This window comes from Rhinopithecus roxellana, chromosome 10 (assembly GCF_007565055.1).
Source record: "Rhinopithecus roxellana isolate Shanxi Qingling chromosome 10, ASM756505v1, whole genome shotgun sequence".
In the NCBI taxonomy this organism is placed as follows: Eukaryota; Metazoa; Chordata; class Mammalia; order Primates; family Cercopithecidae; genus Rhinopithecus; species Rhinopithecus roxellana.
The window spans coordinates 10,612,191-10,630,387 of record NC_044558.1 but is presented as its reverse complement, the minus strand read 5'-3'; the positions used below and the strand labels follow the sequence as shown (position 1 = coordinate 10,630,387).

Sequence of the window (18,197 nt, the reverse complement as noted above, 5' to 3'; positions counted from 1 at the left end):
AGGGAATGGGAAGGAGCTGGGCCTTAATGACTAGGCTAGGGCTTAAGTTCACACACACACACACACACACACACACACATGCCCCTCTCAACCATGTTTTATGCTACAGAAGACAGAAATAAAACCCCTGAGTTAATCTAGAGCATGATTGACTGGCAGATTTTAGGGGATTATTGCTAATTTTTTAGATGGGATAATAGGATTTAGGTAATCTTTTTAAAAACATCTCAAATAACCCTTCATTGAGAATCACTATTCTAAGAGTGGCAAAATTCTAATTTATCACCTTTAAACTTATTAGCCAATACATTTTGCCATTTGGCAATGTCTGCAAACACTTTGAGCTGTCACAAATAGGAAGGGGATGGTGCTACTAGCGTTTAGTAGGTGGAGACCTGGGATGTTGCTAAACTCTTACCATGCACAGGGTAGCCCCCACAGCAAAGTATTATCTGGCCCAAAATTTCAGTTGTGCCAAGGCTAAGAAAGAATGGTTTAGACAAACAATGCATCTAAATAATTAGTCAATGTCTGCTAACATCTCAGTAAGAGAGGAAGAGTGCTTTCTGTAAACAGTACATGACACTACCTATATTATATTCTTGCCTACTGTACCCACCAAAAATGAACTTGAATCTGATCAAGTTTCTGAACCTCTCTACTGGTTTATAGGAAACACAGGGGACTGAAAGTAGTTGCTTCTGGGGAATTATTCACGAAATGAAGGGATTAGAGGGGAGAGGTGCTCATTGTTCTTCCTATTTTAATTTATAGTGTTCTTTTTCTTGCTAATATATGTGTTGTCTGCAATTTTAAAATTACTTATGTTCTTTCCTGGTCGTGGTGGCTTTGACAGCGCATAATGGCGGCAACCACATCTGCAGGGGTGCCGGCGACCTTGTCGGAAAAGCAAGAGTTTTATCAGCTTCTGAAGAACCTCATCAATCCAAGCTGTATGGTGGGGAGGCAAGAAGAGGAAATCTATGAAAATATCCCAGGATCCTCATCCAAGGGTGAGGGCTGCAGGCTGTACTACACTTGGACAGATGGCTACAGATTTTGCACCTAATTTCCAAAAGAAATTTCATGAAACGGTGATTGCAGCTCTGTTATGTACCATGGAAAATCAAGGTAATCAGCGTGTGTAATCACATGCAGCTTCTGCTCTTATTATTTTTATTAAAGATGCCCCAAATCATTCCTAGTTCTGTATTTGGACAGTATGGTGAAAAATCTACATTCTATCTTGGTGATTAAACTTCAAGAGTTGATTCAGAATGGAACTAAGTTGGCCCTGGAATAACTTGCGGCAACCATTGCATGGGTTGCAGATACAATAGAAGAAAATTTTTTCCCATGTTATGACATATCCATGCCCTCATTAAAGCACATCGTTGAGCTTGCTGTTCAGAAGGAACTCAAGCTTCTGAGAGGAAAAACTATTGAGTACATTAGCCATATTGGTCTTGCTGTTGGGAAGAAAAAATCTATGCAAGATGCATTAAATGTGATGCAGCTGTTGTTGAAGACACAATCAGACTTAAATAATTGGAAGATAATGGCCCTCAGACCTCTTACATGGTTTCAGCATGGGATAGAATATGTCAGATTCTTGGAAAAGATTTTCAACAGTTCCTTCCACTGGTTATCGAGCCTCTTATTAAAACTGCTTCAGCTAAACCTGATGTTGCTCTCTTAGACACACAGGATGTGGAGAATATGAGTGATGATGACGGCTGGCAATATGTACATCTTGGAGACCAGTAGGGTTTTGGAATTAAAACTTCAGGCCTTGAAGCAAAAACAACTGCTAGCCAGATGTTGGTTTACTCTGCTAAGGAGTTAAGGGAAGGGTTTGTGGACTATACACAACAAGTTGTGAAGCTGATGCTTCCTTTACTGAAATTGTGTTTCCACGACAGTGTTCGAGTGGCAGCAGCAGAGTCCATGCCTTTTCTCCTGGAATGTGCAAGAATCTGTGGCCACAGTATCTTGCACAGATGTGGCAATTCATATGTAACCCCTTAATCAAGGCCATTGATACTGAAACAGATACATACGTGCTCTCAGAAATAATGAATTCTTTTGCAAAGTTCATTGACGTTATGGGAGATGATTGCTTTAATGATGAATACTTGGAGGAACTGGGAGGAATATTGAGAGCAAAATTTGAAGGGCACTTTAAAAACCAAAAATTGCGACAGGTGAAAAGACAGGAAGAAAACTATGATCAAAAGGCTGAGATGTCTCTGTAAGATGAGGATGAATCTGATGTTTATATTCTGACCAAAGTATCAGATATCTTGCACACATTATTTAGTACTTATAAGGAAAGGATTTTACCATGATTTGAACAACCACTTCCAGGAATTGTAAATCTAATTTGTTCAACTAGGCCATGGCTAGACAGACAGTGTGGATTGTGCGCATTTGATGACATCATAGAGCACTGCAGTCCAACTTCATTTAAAAATATAGAATATTTTCAGTGACCAATGCTACTAAATATGCGAGATAACAACTCCGAAGTCAGGCAAGCTGCTGCTTATGGCCTGTCATGGCACAGTTTGGTGGAGATGATTATTGTTCTTTATGTTCACAAGCTGTTCCACTGCTGGTAAGAGTTATTAAATGTGCAAATTCCAAAACCAAAAGAAATGTCATTGCTACAGAGAACTGTATCTTTGCAATAGGGAAGATTTTGATGTTTAAGCCTAACTGTGTAAATGTAGATGAAGGTCTTCCACACTGGTTTTCATGGCTTCCACTGCATGAAGATAAAGAGGAAGCTATTCAGACTTTGAGTTTTCTGTGACCTAATTGAAAGTAACTACCCAGTTGTAATTGGTCCAAGTAATTCCAATCTTCCCAAAATAATCAGAGTAATTGCAGAAGAAAAAAATTAATGGGACTATTAACTATGAAGATCCCTGTGCCAAATGCCTAGCTGATGCCATGCGTCAGGTACAGACTCCTGAAGATTTATGGTCGGAATGTGTATCCCAACTTGATGATGAACAGCAGGAAGCCTTACAGGAGTTGCTAAATTTTGCTTGAAGCACTTTAACATGACTTGAATATTATCTACCATAAAAGTAACTACAAATAAGTGTTGTGAATGGATTTTATTATAAATCAGTGAACTGTTTTCTCCCTGCTAAGCTGTTTATAGTTCTTCCCCATGTTTCCCCAGACTTAGTCAATGTTCGTCCTCTGTTTATCTTGCATGTTTTATCTCTTAAACACAGACCTTGGTGATAACCTTTGCTTTAGGCTGTCTTACAATGTTTGTCACCCTTCCCCTAGTTGATGTGAAGTATATAAATTGTTGCTATTTGTTTGAACTATTACTGATGCTAGCCAAGCAGTATACTTGATGAGAAAATGTCAGGCTATCACGTTATGCTAAGAGCTCATGAAAATAAGACAGAATTTCCAGGATAAACATCTTTGGAATTGTGAGTGAAGGATATAGTGGCAGGCTTGTCCCTCCTTGATCAATACTCTTGATATTTGTGGTGATGGGAGGATGCTGGAACTAGAAGAGAGTTTTGAGATATTGCAGAGGATGTGGAATGTATATAAACTTTTCCATAATGTACTCCTGGGAACTGGGTGGGACATATCTATATTCTAGTTCCCCAGGTGTCCGACTGAGAGTTAGAGAACTTTTAAGTTTCCTTAGCCAGACTGGTCTCTATTTTTTTAAGTTATCCAGGACTCCAAGAACCATAGTTACTGAAAACGGAGTCCTGATTCATCTAACATTGGTAGCATGTAACAGTGTTTGACAAATAGTAAAGTAATCAATATTCTTAGGAGTCAGTGCTGTATGTTTCAGCAGAGTATTATTTTGTATATGTATGCCATTTCCCCCCTGCAAAGCAGTTCAACAAAAAGAGCAGCTCTGATTATAAGGCTTAAATTGATTTATATTTTGAAGAATTTCCTAATAGATTCTACAGTAGCACTGAAGAGCATTCTATTGTAAAAGTCAGAGGAAAGCAAATGTAATTTTCTTTGAACATGAAAAAGCAAGCAACTTTGAGAGTGGTCATTTAGCAGTAGATGTGCATTATTATGAGAAAACAGTTCCATAAATTCAGGGTTAATTATATTAATTGGAATGTCGGTCTTTAATGTCTAGCTTATTGTAGGGTAGAAAAGAGCTTTCTACTCAACTAATCATTAATCATTGATCCAAAACTTAAATACATCTATCATTTCCTAGGGCTATTGTGAGTACTGTATATGTATTTAGCAAATGTTTAAGACCTAGTAAGTGCTCAATAAATTGTAGCTGTTACTGCAAAAGAAAAAATTACTTTAAAAAAAAAATATTCCACCATAATCACACATAGTAGAGAAGAAAACTTAAAACTCAAGTAATTCTTAGGTAAAAATAAAAATAAAAATAATGAAATCATCAAAAATGATTTTAACTGAACTTGAAAATTGTTAAGATGGTAAATTTGATATGTGCATTTTTTCATAATTTAAAAAATAAAAATAGTATAGAAAAACACCTGTGAGGGGGAAAGTAGTATTTAGGAAAAATTGTATAAATTTGCAAACATGGAAGTTTAACGTAAGTGTTTATAACAAGATGATAGGGAAAAAAAAACCAAAAGAGGTAGAAGAAAAAACATAATAAAAATAAATGACGAAATGAAAATCATTTAAAACAACATTAAAAATAAAGATAATTAACAAATCCAAAATCTAATGGGAAAAAAACACAAGCACAACTAGTAATAAAAAAGGGGAAATAAATTATGATAGATTTATTTTTTCAAATCATAAGTGAACATATTTTTATGCCGTCTATTTTAAAACCTAACTTTAATAAGAAATAGCTAGATATAGAAACTAACACATTATAGAAAATTCTTACTAAACTAAAAAAGGAAAATTTTTTGACTTGATAAAGTATATCTCACAAAATTCTACAGTTACTTAGTAGGTTTACGGACTCAATTTTAAAAAGCATTCCCCAAAATATGCAAAATACAACCAGGAAGTCTACTATCATCTCTAATATTCAATTTGGAGATCTTTGGCAGTCGAATAAAACAAATTAACTAATAACAAAAACCTCAGAAGATTAAGTTCAGAAAGGAAGCTAAAATATAACACTTTCACACAAAATGCTCTTTACACAGAAAATACTTTTAAATAGCACAGAAAAGATACAGGAGACAAATGGGAACCCAAGAAATGATCTTGGGTAACAACAACACAAGAGGGAGGAAATGTAGAATTCTCAAGTCTAGATAAAATTATTTTATATTCAGAAAAAATTATATATTCTTTGAAGGTATAGTATTTCTCAGTTTTACATATTTAGTAATAGAATATGAAAATATATAAAGCAAAAATTACAACGCAAAGAGAAAGATTAGAAAAAATTATTGTAACATTATCCACCACTATTCAGTAAGTGAACATGTATCAGATGTGTCTGTTTGCCAAAGCTGTATTTCAATCTAAATTTGTTCATAAAATGACTTTCACTGAAATTTGTTTCAACAAGTCCTTTAGGTGATGCTGATGCCGGTTTGAGAACCACTGCTCTGTAAGATGTAAGCCAGGCTACCCACTTTTGTATTTCTTTTTTAGTGTTCTTGTGTCAACCTAAATATTACTTCCTCAGGGAAACTTTCCATGATCATTTAGTCCAGATTTTAGCAAACTTCTTTCATAAAGCACCATGGTCTCGGTCTCTTTTTTTTTTTAATTTTTTAAAATAATCTTTTAAAAATGTTAAAAACCACTCATTGTTCACTGGCTGTACAAGGCAGGCCTCTGTTGGATTTGCCTACAGGCTGTGGTTTGCCAATTCCTGATGCAGGGTAGTTAAATGGTCAGTATTTCACTGACATAGCACCTATCACAACTACAATAAAGAATTATTTATAAAATTATCTGTTTAATGTTTATTATCTCTGTTACACTATCAACTCCATAAAAGCAGTAATAATAGTGCTTCTCTACATCACCATTTTATTCCTAATACTGATGTAGACCATATAATTTATTGTCCAAACTTGGATATTTTGAGAGTGAAGTGGGATACTATTAACAGTTACAACTTGACAAAAAACATATACATCAGGACAGAACTGTGAAAATCAACAGTGTAGGTCACCCTACAGTGCTTAGCACAGAGATTCCTATGTAGTAATTTCTTAGGGAATAGCTGTTGGAAGATTAATAGATAAATGAAGGAACAAATGAATGAATGAATACGGTATGTAAAAAAATGATGGATTCTCTTACCTGACCAAAATAAGGGAGTCCCTGTTTGTAGGACACATCCATATTCTCAAAACTAATCTTCACCACTGATGAGTCTATGTATATGTACTTGGAGCCTGTAAGCTGTACACCTGCAGTCAATTAATATTATTAAGAAAATGTCACTTCCAAAAACAGCCAAACAGAGCTTCTGAAAATAAAACACAAAAGCTCACCATTCCTTCTAACAGTTTCCCTTCCCTTTCCTAAGCAGTTTTAATATATAGGTACTTCTTCAGATGTCTTTTATAAAGAAAGTTAATCAAGATGGCACAAAATGCTTCTACCAACTGGTGTTGCTGCTTTTCATAAAATACTCAATTCACTTACCATTCCTTCATGATGGATTAGTAAATGTTGATTTCTCATTATTCCTAAGTAATTAACAACATTTCTTTTACTCTCTGCTTGCCTAAAACATATGCTTTAATTTATTAATAGTAAGAATTATAATATATGTATATCATTTAAAATGGTAATGCTTAAAGAAGCAAATACAAATTACCAAACATCAGATATCCCCAAGACAACCAAAATTAACATTTTAGGCTTTTTCCTACAAGTTCAATTTACCTTTATATTTATCATTTATATTAATATGTTTGAGATTATGTGTGTGTATATGTGTACATGCACATATACACTCAACATGTGCAAATGTATATGTGGTTTTACATGTTTTTATCATTATGTTATAAGGTTTTGGCAAAAATCTTATAAAAACTTATATTTTAATGGCCACATAATTCTCATAAAAATATAGACATATGTTATCATTTAGTAAGCCCTTTCTCCCTTCCTCCTTTTTCTCTCTCTCTCGTCCCTCCCCTCCCTCCCTCCCTCCCTCCCTCCCTTCCTTCCTTCCTTCCTTCCTTCCTTCCTTCCTTCCTTCCTTCCTTCCTTCCTTCCCTCCTTCCTTTCTCCCTTTCTTTCTTTTCTTTCTTTTTCTTTATTTTCTTTCACTTTCTGTTGCCCAGGCTGGAGTGTAGTGGTGCAATCATGGCTCAGTGCAGCCCCAACCTCCTGGGCTCAAGTGATCCTCCCACCTCAGCCTCCTGAGTAGCTGGGACTATAGCTACATGACACAACACCCAGCTAATTTTGTATTTTTTGTAGAGACGGGGTCTCACTATGTTGCCTAGGATGGTCTCAAACTCCTAGGCTCAAACAATTCTCCTGCCTCAGCCTCCCCAAGTGCTGGGATTACGGGTGTGAGTCACTGTGCCTGGCTATTATTTTATTATTTATTTAGTTCAGTATGACAAATATATTTAACTATCAATTAAACATTTGTTTAATACTTGAATTTCCTCTGAATGTGACAGAAATCTCTAAAACTTTGAATACTGACATAAGTACATTAGCAATTTAATACTTCATGAACAGAAATTTTGCTGAAATATCAGTTATATATGCATAAGTTTAAAAAGACTATATTAACAGAAAGAAAGTGGTCAGCACAGAGAAAAGTATTTCAAGGAATAAGACTTAGCATTCTGTGCTTAAGGGGGAAGGGTTATTAGGTCCAGGATACACAAATTAGTCATTAGAAATATTTTTGGCCTGGCCCACTGGTTCACGCCTGTAATCCCTTCACTTTGGGAGGCAGAGGTGGGTGGATCACCTGAGGTCAGGAGTTTGAGACTAGCCTGGCCAACATGATGAAATCCCGTCTCTACTAAAAATACAAAAAATTAGTCGGTCGTGGTGGTGGGCACCTGTAATCCCAGCTACTCAGGAGGCTGAGGCGGAAGAATTACTTGAACCTGGTAGACAGAGATTGCAGTGAGCTGAGATTGTGGCAGTGCACTCCAACCTGGCAACAAGAGTGAAACAGAAAGAAAGAAAGAAAGAAAGAAAGAGAGAGAGAGAGAGAGAGAGAGAGAGAGAGAGAGAGAGGGAGGAGGGAGGGAGGGAAGAAAAGAGGGGAAAGAAAGAAAGAAAGAAAGAAAGAAAGAAAGAAAGAAAGACAGAAAGAAAGAAGAAAGAAAGAAAGAAGAAAGAAAGACTAAAGGAAGGACAAGGCATTCCGTCCTTCCTGAAAGGACTTCCGTCCTTCTTTTCGCCGTCCTCCCTCTTCATACCTCCCTCCCACTCCCCCCTCCTTCCCTCTTCCCCTCTGTTCCCCCTCCTCCCCCCCCCCCTCCTCCCTCCCTGCCCTCCCTACCCGCTCCGTCACGCCCCCTCCCTCCGCAAGCACATGAAGAAAGAAAGAAGAAAGAACGAAAGAAAAGAAAAAAGAAAGAAAGAAAGAAAAATATTTTCCTGGTTATGAGATAAAGATATTTCACTGGATTTATTTTCAGATGCTTAGTAAAATATTCTCCCCATACTATTTTACTTCCCATGTTCGAATTCTATGCTCACCAAAAAAATTTTATCATCAACAACTACATGTCCTGATTATATTTATTTGTGGAATGATTAAGGAAAAGGGATATGCTTATATCTAAAACCACATACTCTATATCTAAAACCTAATACTTTATATATAAATACTAATACTTTATATCTAAAACCAAAACCAAAAACTAAATCCATAAATTGGCATTCTTACTTCCATTTTACCCTTATTTGAACTTAATACTTGACCATCCATCAACAGGTGTGTAAAAAGTTTGGTTGATGTATGAAACATTCAGAATTCAAATCATATGAACCCAATGAAAAGCCCTCGGGGAAAAAATGACTGTATTAACATTGTGTAGTTGGCAACCAGGTAACAATTCCAATGAGACAGTGATATCCATTGGGATCTGACTTCTTAGAGAGCATTACCTGTTTCATCTTCCGTAACAAGAGCATGCACTTCGAGGAAACTCCAGTATCCTTCCCGATTTAACTCAAAAGCTTCTGTGTTAATAAACTTGGAGACACAGCCATCTTTCCCCAGCTGAAAAGAACAATAAAAGAAAAGTTAAATTTTAAAAGAAGACTGTAAGAAATAGCTATAATAGGGAAAATGTGTAACCTCACTGAAGCAACTTCAAGAATATTGTATTACCCAAGTTTTAGTTTTATAAAATAATCCATTGTGCTTCTATAATTATATTTGAAGTTCATGTATTTATGGATTTACCTATAACTACATTTGAATTTTTAATAAATATTAACTCTTACAATATTGTGTTTTAAAAATCTCTTCATGGTGACATTATTTTGTTAATATACAAGATAATAAACACATCCATCACTAGTCACATGTATTCACACATGATAGATCTTTTAGGAAATTCCTCCTTTGTCAGTTTGGAAAAGTTGATTCTTCTCTTTAGTGGTTAAGAACCCTGACTGATAGGGTTCCCATCTGGAGCTCCTATATACACTTATTTCGAGTGAGGATAAATTGAGAGGAAAATAATTATGCATCTAACACTCTCGAATACACAGAAACATCATCATATCTCCCTGACTAAATCCACAAAGTAAAAAACAAAGACAGGACATATGTTCCCAGAAAATTGATAAGGTGTAGATTTTGATATGAAACCAAATCCATTTTTAATTAACAATGGAAATTTACTACTCAGTTTCTGATACTATAATTTGCTTTTTGTCAGTCAATAGAAAATGAAAATTAGCATGACATAAGAGGAATATAAAATTTACAAATAGGAATAGAAATATAGAATAAAAGTATGTATTTTTAACTGTAAAAAGGGAAACAAGAAGAAAGGAAGGTAAATGGAAGGTGAGGATAAAAGGTTAATGCAAACTTATTTATAATTTTGCAGATATACCTCTTACCTGAATGGTAAAATTTTTACAGAGTGAACTGATAAGACGACTACATGAATGATAAGCAGTAGATTCTCTGCACACACTAAGCTGGACCTTCCCGTTCACAGGTTCACCATAGGTATATCTAATGGAAGAATATAGCAACAATACAATTATAGAGGTCAAGGTCATTTTAAATCTGTATAAGGTTTTGAAACTTTTATTTAGTAGCTGAAACCAGCACTGTAACAACATTTAAATAGCTAGTTACCATAAATTTTATTTTCTAGAGGAAATCTAAAACAATGGTACTGACTAAAATTGAGTTGAATGCTTTAGGCAAAGATGTATTTTAAATAAAAAGGTTGAAATAGACATGTAGAAGTCATATATCTAAATCACTAAAATACAATGTAAACAAAAAACTAATAGTAAAGAAAAAATACATCAGTCATTATTTCATTAAAAATAGTATTTTTTACATACTGATAGCAATGGAGTATTAAAAAACAAAAAATAAAATAAAATAACATTTAGTTTTTTAGTTTTTTGTTTTTAAACTGCTATAATGAGCATATTTTTATGGTTTTTACTTTTAAAATGTAAATTATATTTATTTATTTTTTACAAATGTCATTTTAAGACGTTAGATTTTGGAGTCATTTCCTTCTTTTGTTTGTTTTGTTTTGGAAAGAGAGAAGAAAACTGTTTATTTTTATTTTTTTTTAAATTATGCTTTAAGTTCTGGGATACATGTGCAGAATGTGCAGATTTGTTACATAGGTATACACGTGCCATGGTGGTTTGCTGCACCCATCAACCCGTCATCTACATTAGGTATTTCTCTTAATGCTATCCCTCCCCTTGCCCCCCAACCCCTGACAGGCCCCAGTGTGTGATGTTCCCCTCCCTGTGCCTATATGTTCTCATTGTTCAACTCCCACTTATGAGTGAGAACATGTGGTGTTCGGTTTTCTGTCCTTGTGATAGTTTGCAGAGAATGATGGTTTCCAGTTTCATCCATGTTCCTGCAAAGCACATGAAATCATTCTTTTTTATGGCTGCATAGTATTCCATGGTGTATATGTGCCACATTTTCTTTACCCAGTCTAACATTGATGGGCATTTGGGTTGGTTCCAAGTCTTTGCTATTGTGAATAGTGCTGCAATAAATGTACGTGTGCAGGTGTCCTTATATTAGAATGATTTATAATCCTTTGGGTGCATACCCATTAATGCTGGGTCAAATGGTATTTCTGGTTCTAGATTCTTGAGGAACGGCCACATTGTCTTCCACAGTGGTTGAACTAATTTACACTCCCACCAATGCTTTTACACAAAGTGCTCCTATTTCTCCACATCCTCTCCAGCATCTGTTGTTTCCTGACTTTTTAATGATCACCATTTTAACTGACATGAGATGGTATCTCATTGTGGTTTTGATTTGGATTTCTCTAATGACCAGTGATGATGAGTTTTCTCTCATATGTTTGTTGGCCATATAAATGTCTTCTTTTAAGTGTCTGTTCATATCCTTTACCCACTTTTTGATGGGGTTGTTTGCTTTTTCTTGTAAATTTGTTTAAGTTCCTTATAGATTCTGGATGTTAGCCCTTTGTCAGATGGATAGATTGCAAAATTTTTCTCCCACTCTGTAGGTTGTCTGTTCACTCTGATGATAGTTTCTTTTGCTGTGCAGAAGTTTTTTAGTTTAATTGGATCCCATTTGTCAATTTTGGCTTTTGTTGCAATTGCTTTTGGTGTTTTAGTCATAAAGTCTTTGCCCATGCCTATGTCCTGAATGGTATTGCCTAGGTTTTGTTCCAGAGTTTTTATGGTTTTAGGTCTTACGTTTAAGTCTTTAATCCATCTTGAGTTAATTTTTGTATAAGATGTAAGGAAGGGGTCCAGTTTCAGTTTTCTGCATATGGTTAGCCAGTTTTCCCAACACCATTTATTAACAGAGAATCCTTTCCCCATTGCTTGTTTTCACCAGGTTTGTCAAAGATCAAACTGTTGCAGATGTGTGGTGTTGTTTCTAAGGCCACTGCTCTGTTCCATTGGTCTACATATCTGTTCTGGTACCAGTACCATGCTGTTTTGGTTACTGTAGTCTTGTGGTATAGTTTGAAGTCAGGAAGCATGATATGTGAGGCCTCCAGCTTTGTTTTTTTTTTTTTTTTTTGTAGACAGAGTCTCACTCTGTTGCCAGGCTGGAGTGCAGTGGTATAATCTCGGCTCACTGCAAACTCCATCTCCCAGGTTTAAACAATTCTCCTGCCTCAGCCTCCCAAGTAGCTGGGACTACAGGCGCACACCACCATGCCAGGCTGATTTTTGTATTTTTAGTAGAGACAGGGTTTCACCATGTTGGCCAGGATAATCTCAAACTCTTGACGTCAGGTGATCCACCCACCTCAGCCTCCCAAAGTACTGGGATTAAAGGTGCAAGCCGCCATGCCTGACCCTCCAACTTTGTTTCTTTTTTTTTTTTTTTTTTTTTGCTTAGGATTGTCTTGACCATATGGCTCTTTTTTGGTTACATATAAAATTTAAAGTAGTTTTTTTCTAATTCTGTGAAGAAAGTCAGTGTTAGCTTGATGGGAATAGCATTGTATCTATAAGTTACTTTGGGCAGTATGACCACTTTCACGATGTTGATTCTTCCTATCCGTGAGCATGGAATGTCTTTCCATTTGGTTGTGTCCTCTCTTATTTCCTTCAGCAGTGGTTTGTAGTTCTCCTTGAAGAGGTCCTTTGCATCCCTTGTAAGTTGTATTCCTAAGTATTTTATTCTCTTTGTAGAAATTGTGAATGACAGTTTACTCATGATTTGGCTCTCTATTTGTCTATTATTGGTGTATAGGAATACTTGTGATTTTTGCACATTGATTTTGTATCCTGAGACTTTGCTGAAGTTGCTTATCAGCTTAAGGAGTTTTTGGGTTGAGACGATGGGGTTTTCTAAATATACAATCATGTCATCTGCAAACAGAGACAATTTGACTTCCTCTCTTCTTATTTGAATACCCTTTTTTTCTTTCTCTTGCCTCATTGCCCTGGCGAGAGCTTCCAATACTATGTTGAATAGAAGTGGTGAAAGAGGGCATCCTTGTCTTGTGCCAGTTTTTAAAAGGAATGCTTCCAGCTTTTGCCCATTCAGTGTGATACTGGCTGTGGGTTTGTCAGAAATAGTTCTTTTTATTTTGAGATACGTTCCATCAGTACCTAGTATATATAGAGTTTTTAGCATGAAGGAGTGTTGAATTTTATCAAAGGCCTTTTCTTCATCTATTGAAATAAATCATGTGGTTTTTGTCATTGGTTCTGTTTACGTGATGGATTGCATTTATTGATTTGCATATGTTGAACCAGCCTTGACTCCCAGGGATGAAGTTGACTTGATCATGGTGGATAAGCTTTTTGATGTGCTGCTGGATTCTGTTTGCCAATATTTTATTGAGGATTTTTGCATCGATGTTCATCAGGGATATTGGCCTGAGATTTTCTTTTTGTGTGTGTGTCTCTGCCAGTTTTCGGTATCGGGATGATGCTGGCCTCATAAAATGAGTTAAGGAGGAGTCCCTCTTTTTCTATTGTTTGGAATAGTTTCAGAAGGAATGGTAGCAGCTCCTCTTTGAACCTCTTGTAGAATTCAGCTGTGACTCTGTCTGGTCCTGAATTTTTTTGGTTGGTAGGCTATTAATTACTGCCTCAAATTCAGAACTTGTTACTGGTCTATTCAGGGATTCAACTTCTTCCTGGTTTAGTCTTGAGAGGGTGTATGTATCCAAGAATTTATCCATTTCTTCTAGATTTTCTAGTTTATTTGCATAGAGGTGTTTATAGTATTCTCTGATGGTAGTTTGTATTTCTGTGGGAGGAGTGGTGATATCCCCTTTACCATTTTTTATTGCATCTATTTGATTCTTCTCTCTTTTCTTCTTTATTAGTCTTGCTAGCAGTCTATTTTGTTGATTTTTTCAAAAAACCAGCTCCTGGATTCATTGATTTTTCAAAGGGTTTTTTATATCTCTATCTCCTTCAGTTCTGCTCTGATCTTAGTTATTTCTTGCCTTCTGCTAGACTTTGAATGTGTTTGCTCTTGCTTCTCTAGTTCTTTTAATTGTATGTTAGGGTGTTGATTTTAGATCTTTCCCACTTTTGCCTGTGGGCATTTAGTGCAATAAATTTCCCTCTAAACACTCCTTGAGCTGTGTTCCAGAGATTCTGGTACGTTGTGTCTTTGTTCTCAGTGGTTTCAAAGAACTTCTTTATTTCTGTCTTAATTTCGTTGGGTACCCAGTAGTCATTCAGGAGCAGGTTGTTCAGTTTCCATGCAGCTGTGTGGTTTTGAGTGAGATTCTTAATCCTGAGTTCCAATTTGATTGCACTGTGGTCTGATAGACTGTTTGTTATGATTTCCATTATTTTGCATTTGCTAAGGAGTGCTTTACTTCCAATTATGTGGCCAATTTTAGAATAAGTGTGATGTGGTGCTGACAAGAATGCATATTCTGTTGATTTGGGCTGGAGAGTTCTGTAGATGCCTATTGGGTTCAGTTGGTCCAGAGCTGATTTCAAGTCCTGAATATCCTTGTTAATTTTCTGTCTCGTTAATCTGTCTAATATTGACAGTGGGGTGTTAAAGTCTCCCGCTATTATTGTGTGGGAGTCTAAGTCTCTTTGTAGGTCTCTAAGAACTTGCTTTATGAATCTGAGTGCTCCTGTGTTGGGTGCATATATATTTAGGATAGTTAGCTCTTCTTGTTGCATTGATCTCGTTACCATTATGTAATGCCCTTCTTTGTCTCTTTTTGATCTTTGTTGGTTTAAAGTCTGTTTTATCAGAGACTAGGATTGCAAACCCTGCTTTTTTTTTTCTTTCTATTTGCTTGGTAAATCTTCCTCCTTCCCTTTATTTTGAGACTATGGGTGTCTTTGCACATGAGATAGGTCACCTGAATACAGCACTCTGATGGGTCATCCAATTTGCCAGTCTGTGTCTTTTAATTGGGGGCACTTAATCCATTTACATTAAAGGTTAATATTGTTATGTGTGAATTTGATCCTGTCATTATGATTGATGCCAGCTGGTTATTTTGCCCATTAGTTGATGCAGTTTCTTCATAGTGTTGATGGTCTTTACATTTTGGTTTGTTTTTGCAGTGGCTGGTACCAGTTGTTCCTTTCCATGTTTAGTGCTTCTTTCAGGAGCTCTTGTTAAGGCAGGCCTGGTGGTAACAAAATCCCTCAGCATTTGCTTGTCTGTAAAGGATTTTATTTCTCCCTTCACTTATGAAGCTCAGTTTGGCTGGATACGAAATTCTGGGTTAAAAATTCTTTCCTTTAAGAATGTTGAATATTGGCCCCCACTCTATTCTGGCTTGCAGGGTTTCTCCAGAGATATCCACTGTTAGTCTGATGAGCTTCCCTTTGGGGTTAATCAGAACTTTCTCTCTGGCTGCCCTTAACATTTTTTCCTTCATTTCAACCTTGGTGAATCTGACGATTATGTGTCTTGGGGTTGCTCTTCTCGAGGAGTATCTGTGTGGTGTTCTCTGCATTTCCTAAATTTGAATGTTGGCCTGTCCTGCTATGTTGGGGAAGTTCTCCTGGATAATATCCTGAAGTCTGTTTTCCAACTTGGTTCCACTCTCCCCATCACTTTCAGGTACACCAATCAAACGTACGTTTGGTCTTTTCACATAGTCCCATATTTCTTGGAGGCTTTGCTCGTTCCTTTTCATTTCTTTTTATCTAATCTTGTCTTCAAGCTTTATTTCATTAAGTTGATCTTCAATCTCTGATATCCTTTTTTCCATTTGATCAATTTGGCTATTGATACTTGTGTATGCTTCACGAAGTTTTCATGCTGTGTTTTTCAGCTCCAATAGGTCATTTCTGTTTTCTAAACTGGTTATTCTAGTTAGCAATTCTTCTAACCTTTTATCAAGGTTCTTAGCTTCCCTGCATTGGGTTAGAACATGCTCCTTTAGCTCAGAGGAGTTTGTTATTACCCACCTTCTGAAGCCTACTTCTGTCAATTCGTCAAGCTCATTCTCTGTCCCGTTTTGTTCCCTTGCTGGCGAGGAGTTGTGATACCCAGGCAAACAGGGTTTGGAGTGGACCCCCAGCAAACTCCAGCAGACCTGCAGAAGAGGGGCCTGACTGTTTGAAGGAGTTTCTGTCCTCTTGAAGCTGTCTACATGAAATTAATAATTCTGTGACAATTTCAATAGACAGTCTTCCATGTGAGCTGCCTTTTGATTTTGAGGTTTGGAGAGATGTTCAAAAAATAAGAAAATCTTGCTTTTTCTCCTCTCCTCTTTAGAGGAGAAGAGGCATTCTGCTTTACGGAATTTTCAGCCTTTTTGTGCTGGTTTTTCCTCATCTTCATGGATTTCTTTCTTTCTTTTTTTTTTTGAGACGGAGTTTTGCTCTTGTTGCCCAGGCTGGAGTGCAATGGCACAATCTCGGCTCACTGCAACCTCCACCTCCCAGATTCAAGCAACTTTCCTGTCTCAGCCTCCTGAGTAGCTGGGATTACATGTGTGTGCCACCACGCCCAGATAATTTTGTATTTTTAGTAGTGACGGGGTTTCTCCATGTTTGTCAGGCTGGTCTCAAACTCCCGACCTCAGGTTATCCACCTGCCTCAGTCTCCCAAAGTGCTGGGATTACAGACATGAGCCACCGCTCCTGGCTATCTTTGTGGATTTATCTACCTTTAGTCTTTGCTGTTGGTGACCGTCAGATGGAATTTTTGTGTGGTTGTCCTTTTTGTTGACGTTGATGCTGATGTTATTGCTTTCTGTTTGTTGGGTTTCCTTCTTACAGTCAGGCCCCTCTTCTGCAGGTCTGCTGGAGTTTGCTGGGAGTCCACTCCAGACCCTGTTTGCCTGGGTATCACCAGCAGAGGCTACAGAACAGCAAAAATTGCTGCCTGCTCCTTTCTCTGGAAGCTTTGTCCCAGAGGGGCACCCGCCAGATGCCAGCCAGAGTTCTCCTGTACGAGGTGTCTGTCGACCCCTGCTGGGAGATGTCTTCCTGTCAGGAGGCACGGGTCCCTGACCCACTTGAGGAGGCAGTCTGTCCCTTAGCAGAACTTGAGCATTGTGCTGGGAGATCCGCTGCTCTCTTCAGAGCCAGCAGGCAGGAACATTTAAGTCTGCTGAAGCTGCTCCCACAGCTGCTTCTTCCCCCAGGTACATGGGAGTTTTATCTACAAGCCCCTGACTGAAGCTGCTTCCTTTCTTTCAGAGATGCTGTGCCCAGATAGGAGGAATCTAGAGAGGTAGTTTGGCTACAGCAGCTTTGCAGCTCTGTGGTGGGCTCCAATTATATTTATTTTTAATTACATGGAAGTACACAAATATTTGTTCATTGTTAAAAAATTTAAATAGGTAGAAAGAGCAAAGAACAAAATTGCTTGTAAGGAATAACAGTAGATTCTTCTGGGCTGCATTTTATGACAATTTCTCAATTTCATCTTCCAAATTACTAATTCTCTCTTCAGCATCATCCATCCTTCTAGTCAGCCTTTCTACACATATATTTTTAAATTAATAATATGCTTAATTCCAAGGTCTTTAATTATTTTTAAAGTTACACTATTGACTCATATCTGAGTATATAAATTTTACTTATTTCTAAATTTTTTTGGACTGATGTTCAACAGTTTTCTCAGGTATATATTGCTATTTTTTTATTTGTTTAATACCTTGATTTCAAGTCTTTAGACTCTTCAACCATTTAGTGATTCATGCTTATGTTTTGGGATTCCCAGCTGGCTTGTCCTAGAGTGCTTTATTTCAATTATGCAATACTTCTCCAGTAAAAATGACACAGGAGCCAACACACAGCCACTGTGATAGGGAAGTACCTAGACATTTGGGCTTTGGGGATTTCTGTTACTCAGGGGATTTTCCAGCAATGCTGGCAATTCCCTGCCTCTACGATCCAACTACAATGAGACATTTCAGTCTCTGCCTTTTCTGTATTCTCCCACTCCAACTCTGGAGGTGAAGCACAAGGTAGTGACATCAAAAAGTTAGCCATGTTTCTTGACTCTTACAGACTTCCAGCCTAAAGTAGACACAGGAAGGAGGACAGGTAAAGCTTTCACCTTAAAGTTTGGCATGGAATTTTAGATTACTGCAATGAAGCTCTCCTAATAA

General features: G+C 37.0%; 1 protein-coding gene and 1 pseudogene across 3 annotated transcripts in view; one reads left to right on the top strand and one right to left on the bottom strand.

Moving 5' to 3' along the window:
• Nucleotides 1-18,197, bottom strand: part of LOC104672833 (ovostatin-like) — a 133,334-nt gene that overhangs the window by 37,876 nt on the left and 77,261 nt on the right. For all 3 annotated transcript variants that reach the window (XR_004059572.1, XM_030938899.1, XM_030938898.1), the window contains exons 8-10: nt 10,045-10,162; nt 9,076-9,190; nt 6,280-6,389 (exon numbers count right to left, since the gene is read on the bottom strand). Coding sequence is in view for 2 of the 3 variants with exons in the window: in XM_030938899.1 (XP_030794759.1) it covers nt 6,280-6,389; nt 9,076-9,190; nt 10,045-10,162 (343 nt within the window). In the remaining variant the exon portion in view is untranslated. The remainder of the gene's footprint in view (nt 1-6,279; nt 6,390-9,075; nt 9,191-10,044; nt 10,163-18,197) is intronic.
• LOC104672832 lies at nt 863-3,057 on the top strand (annotated as a pseudogene).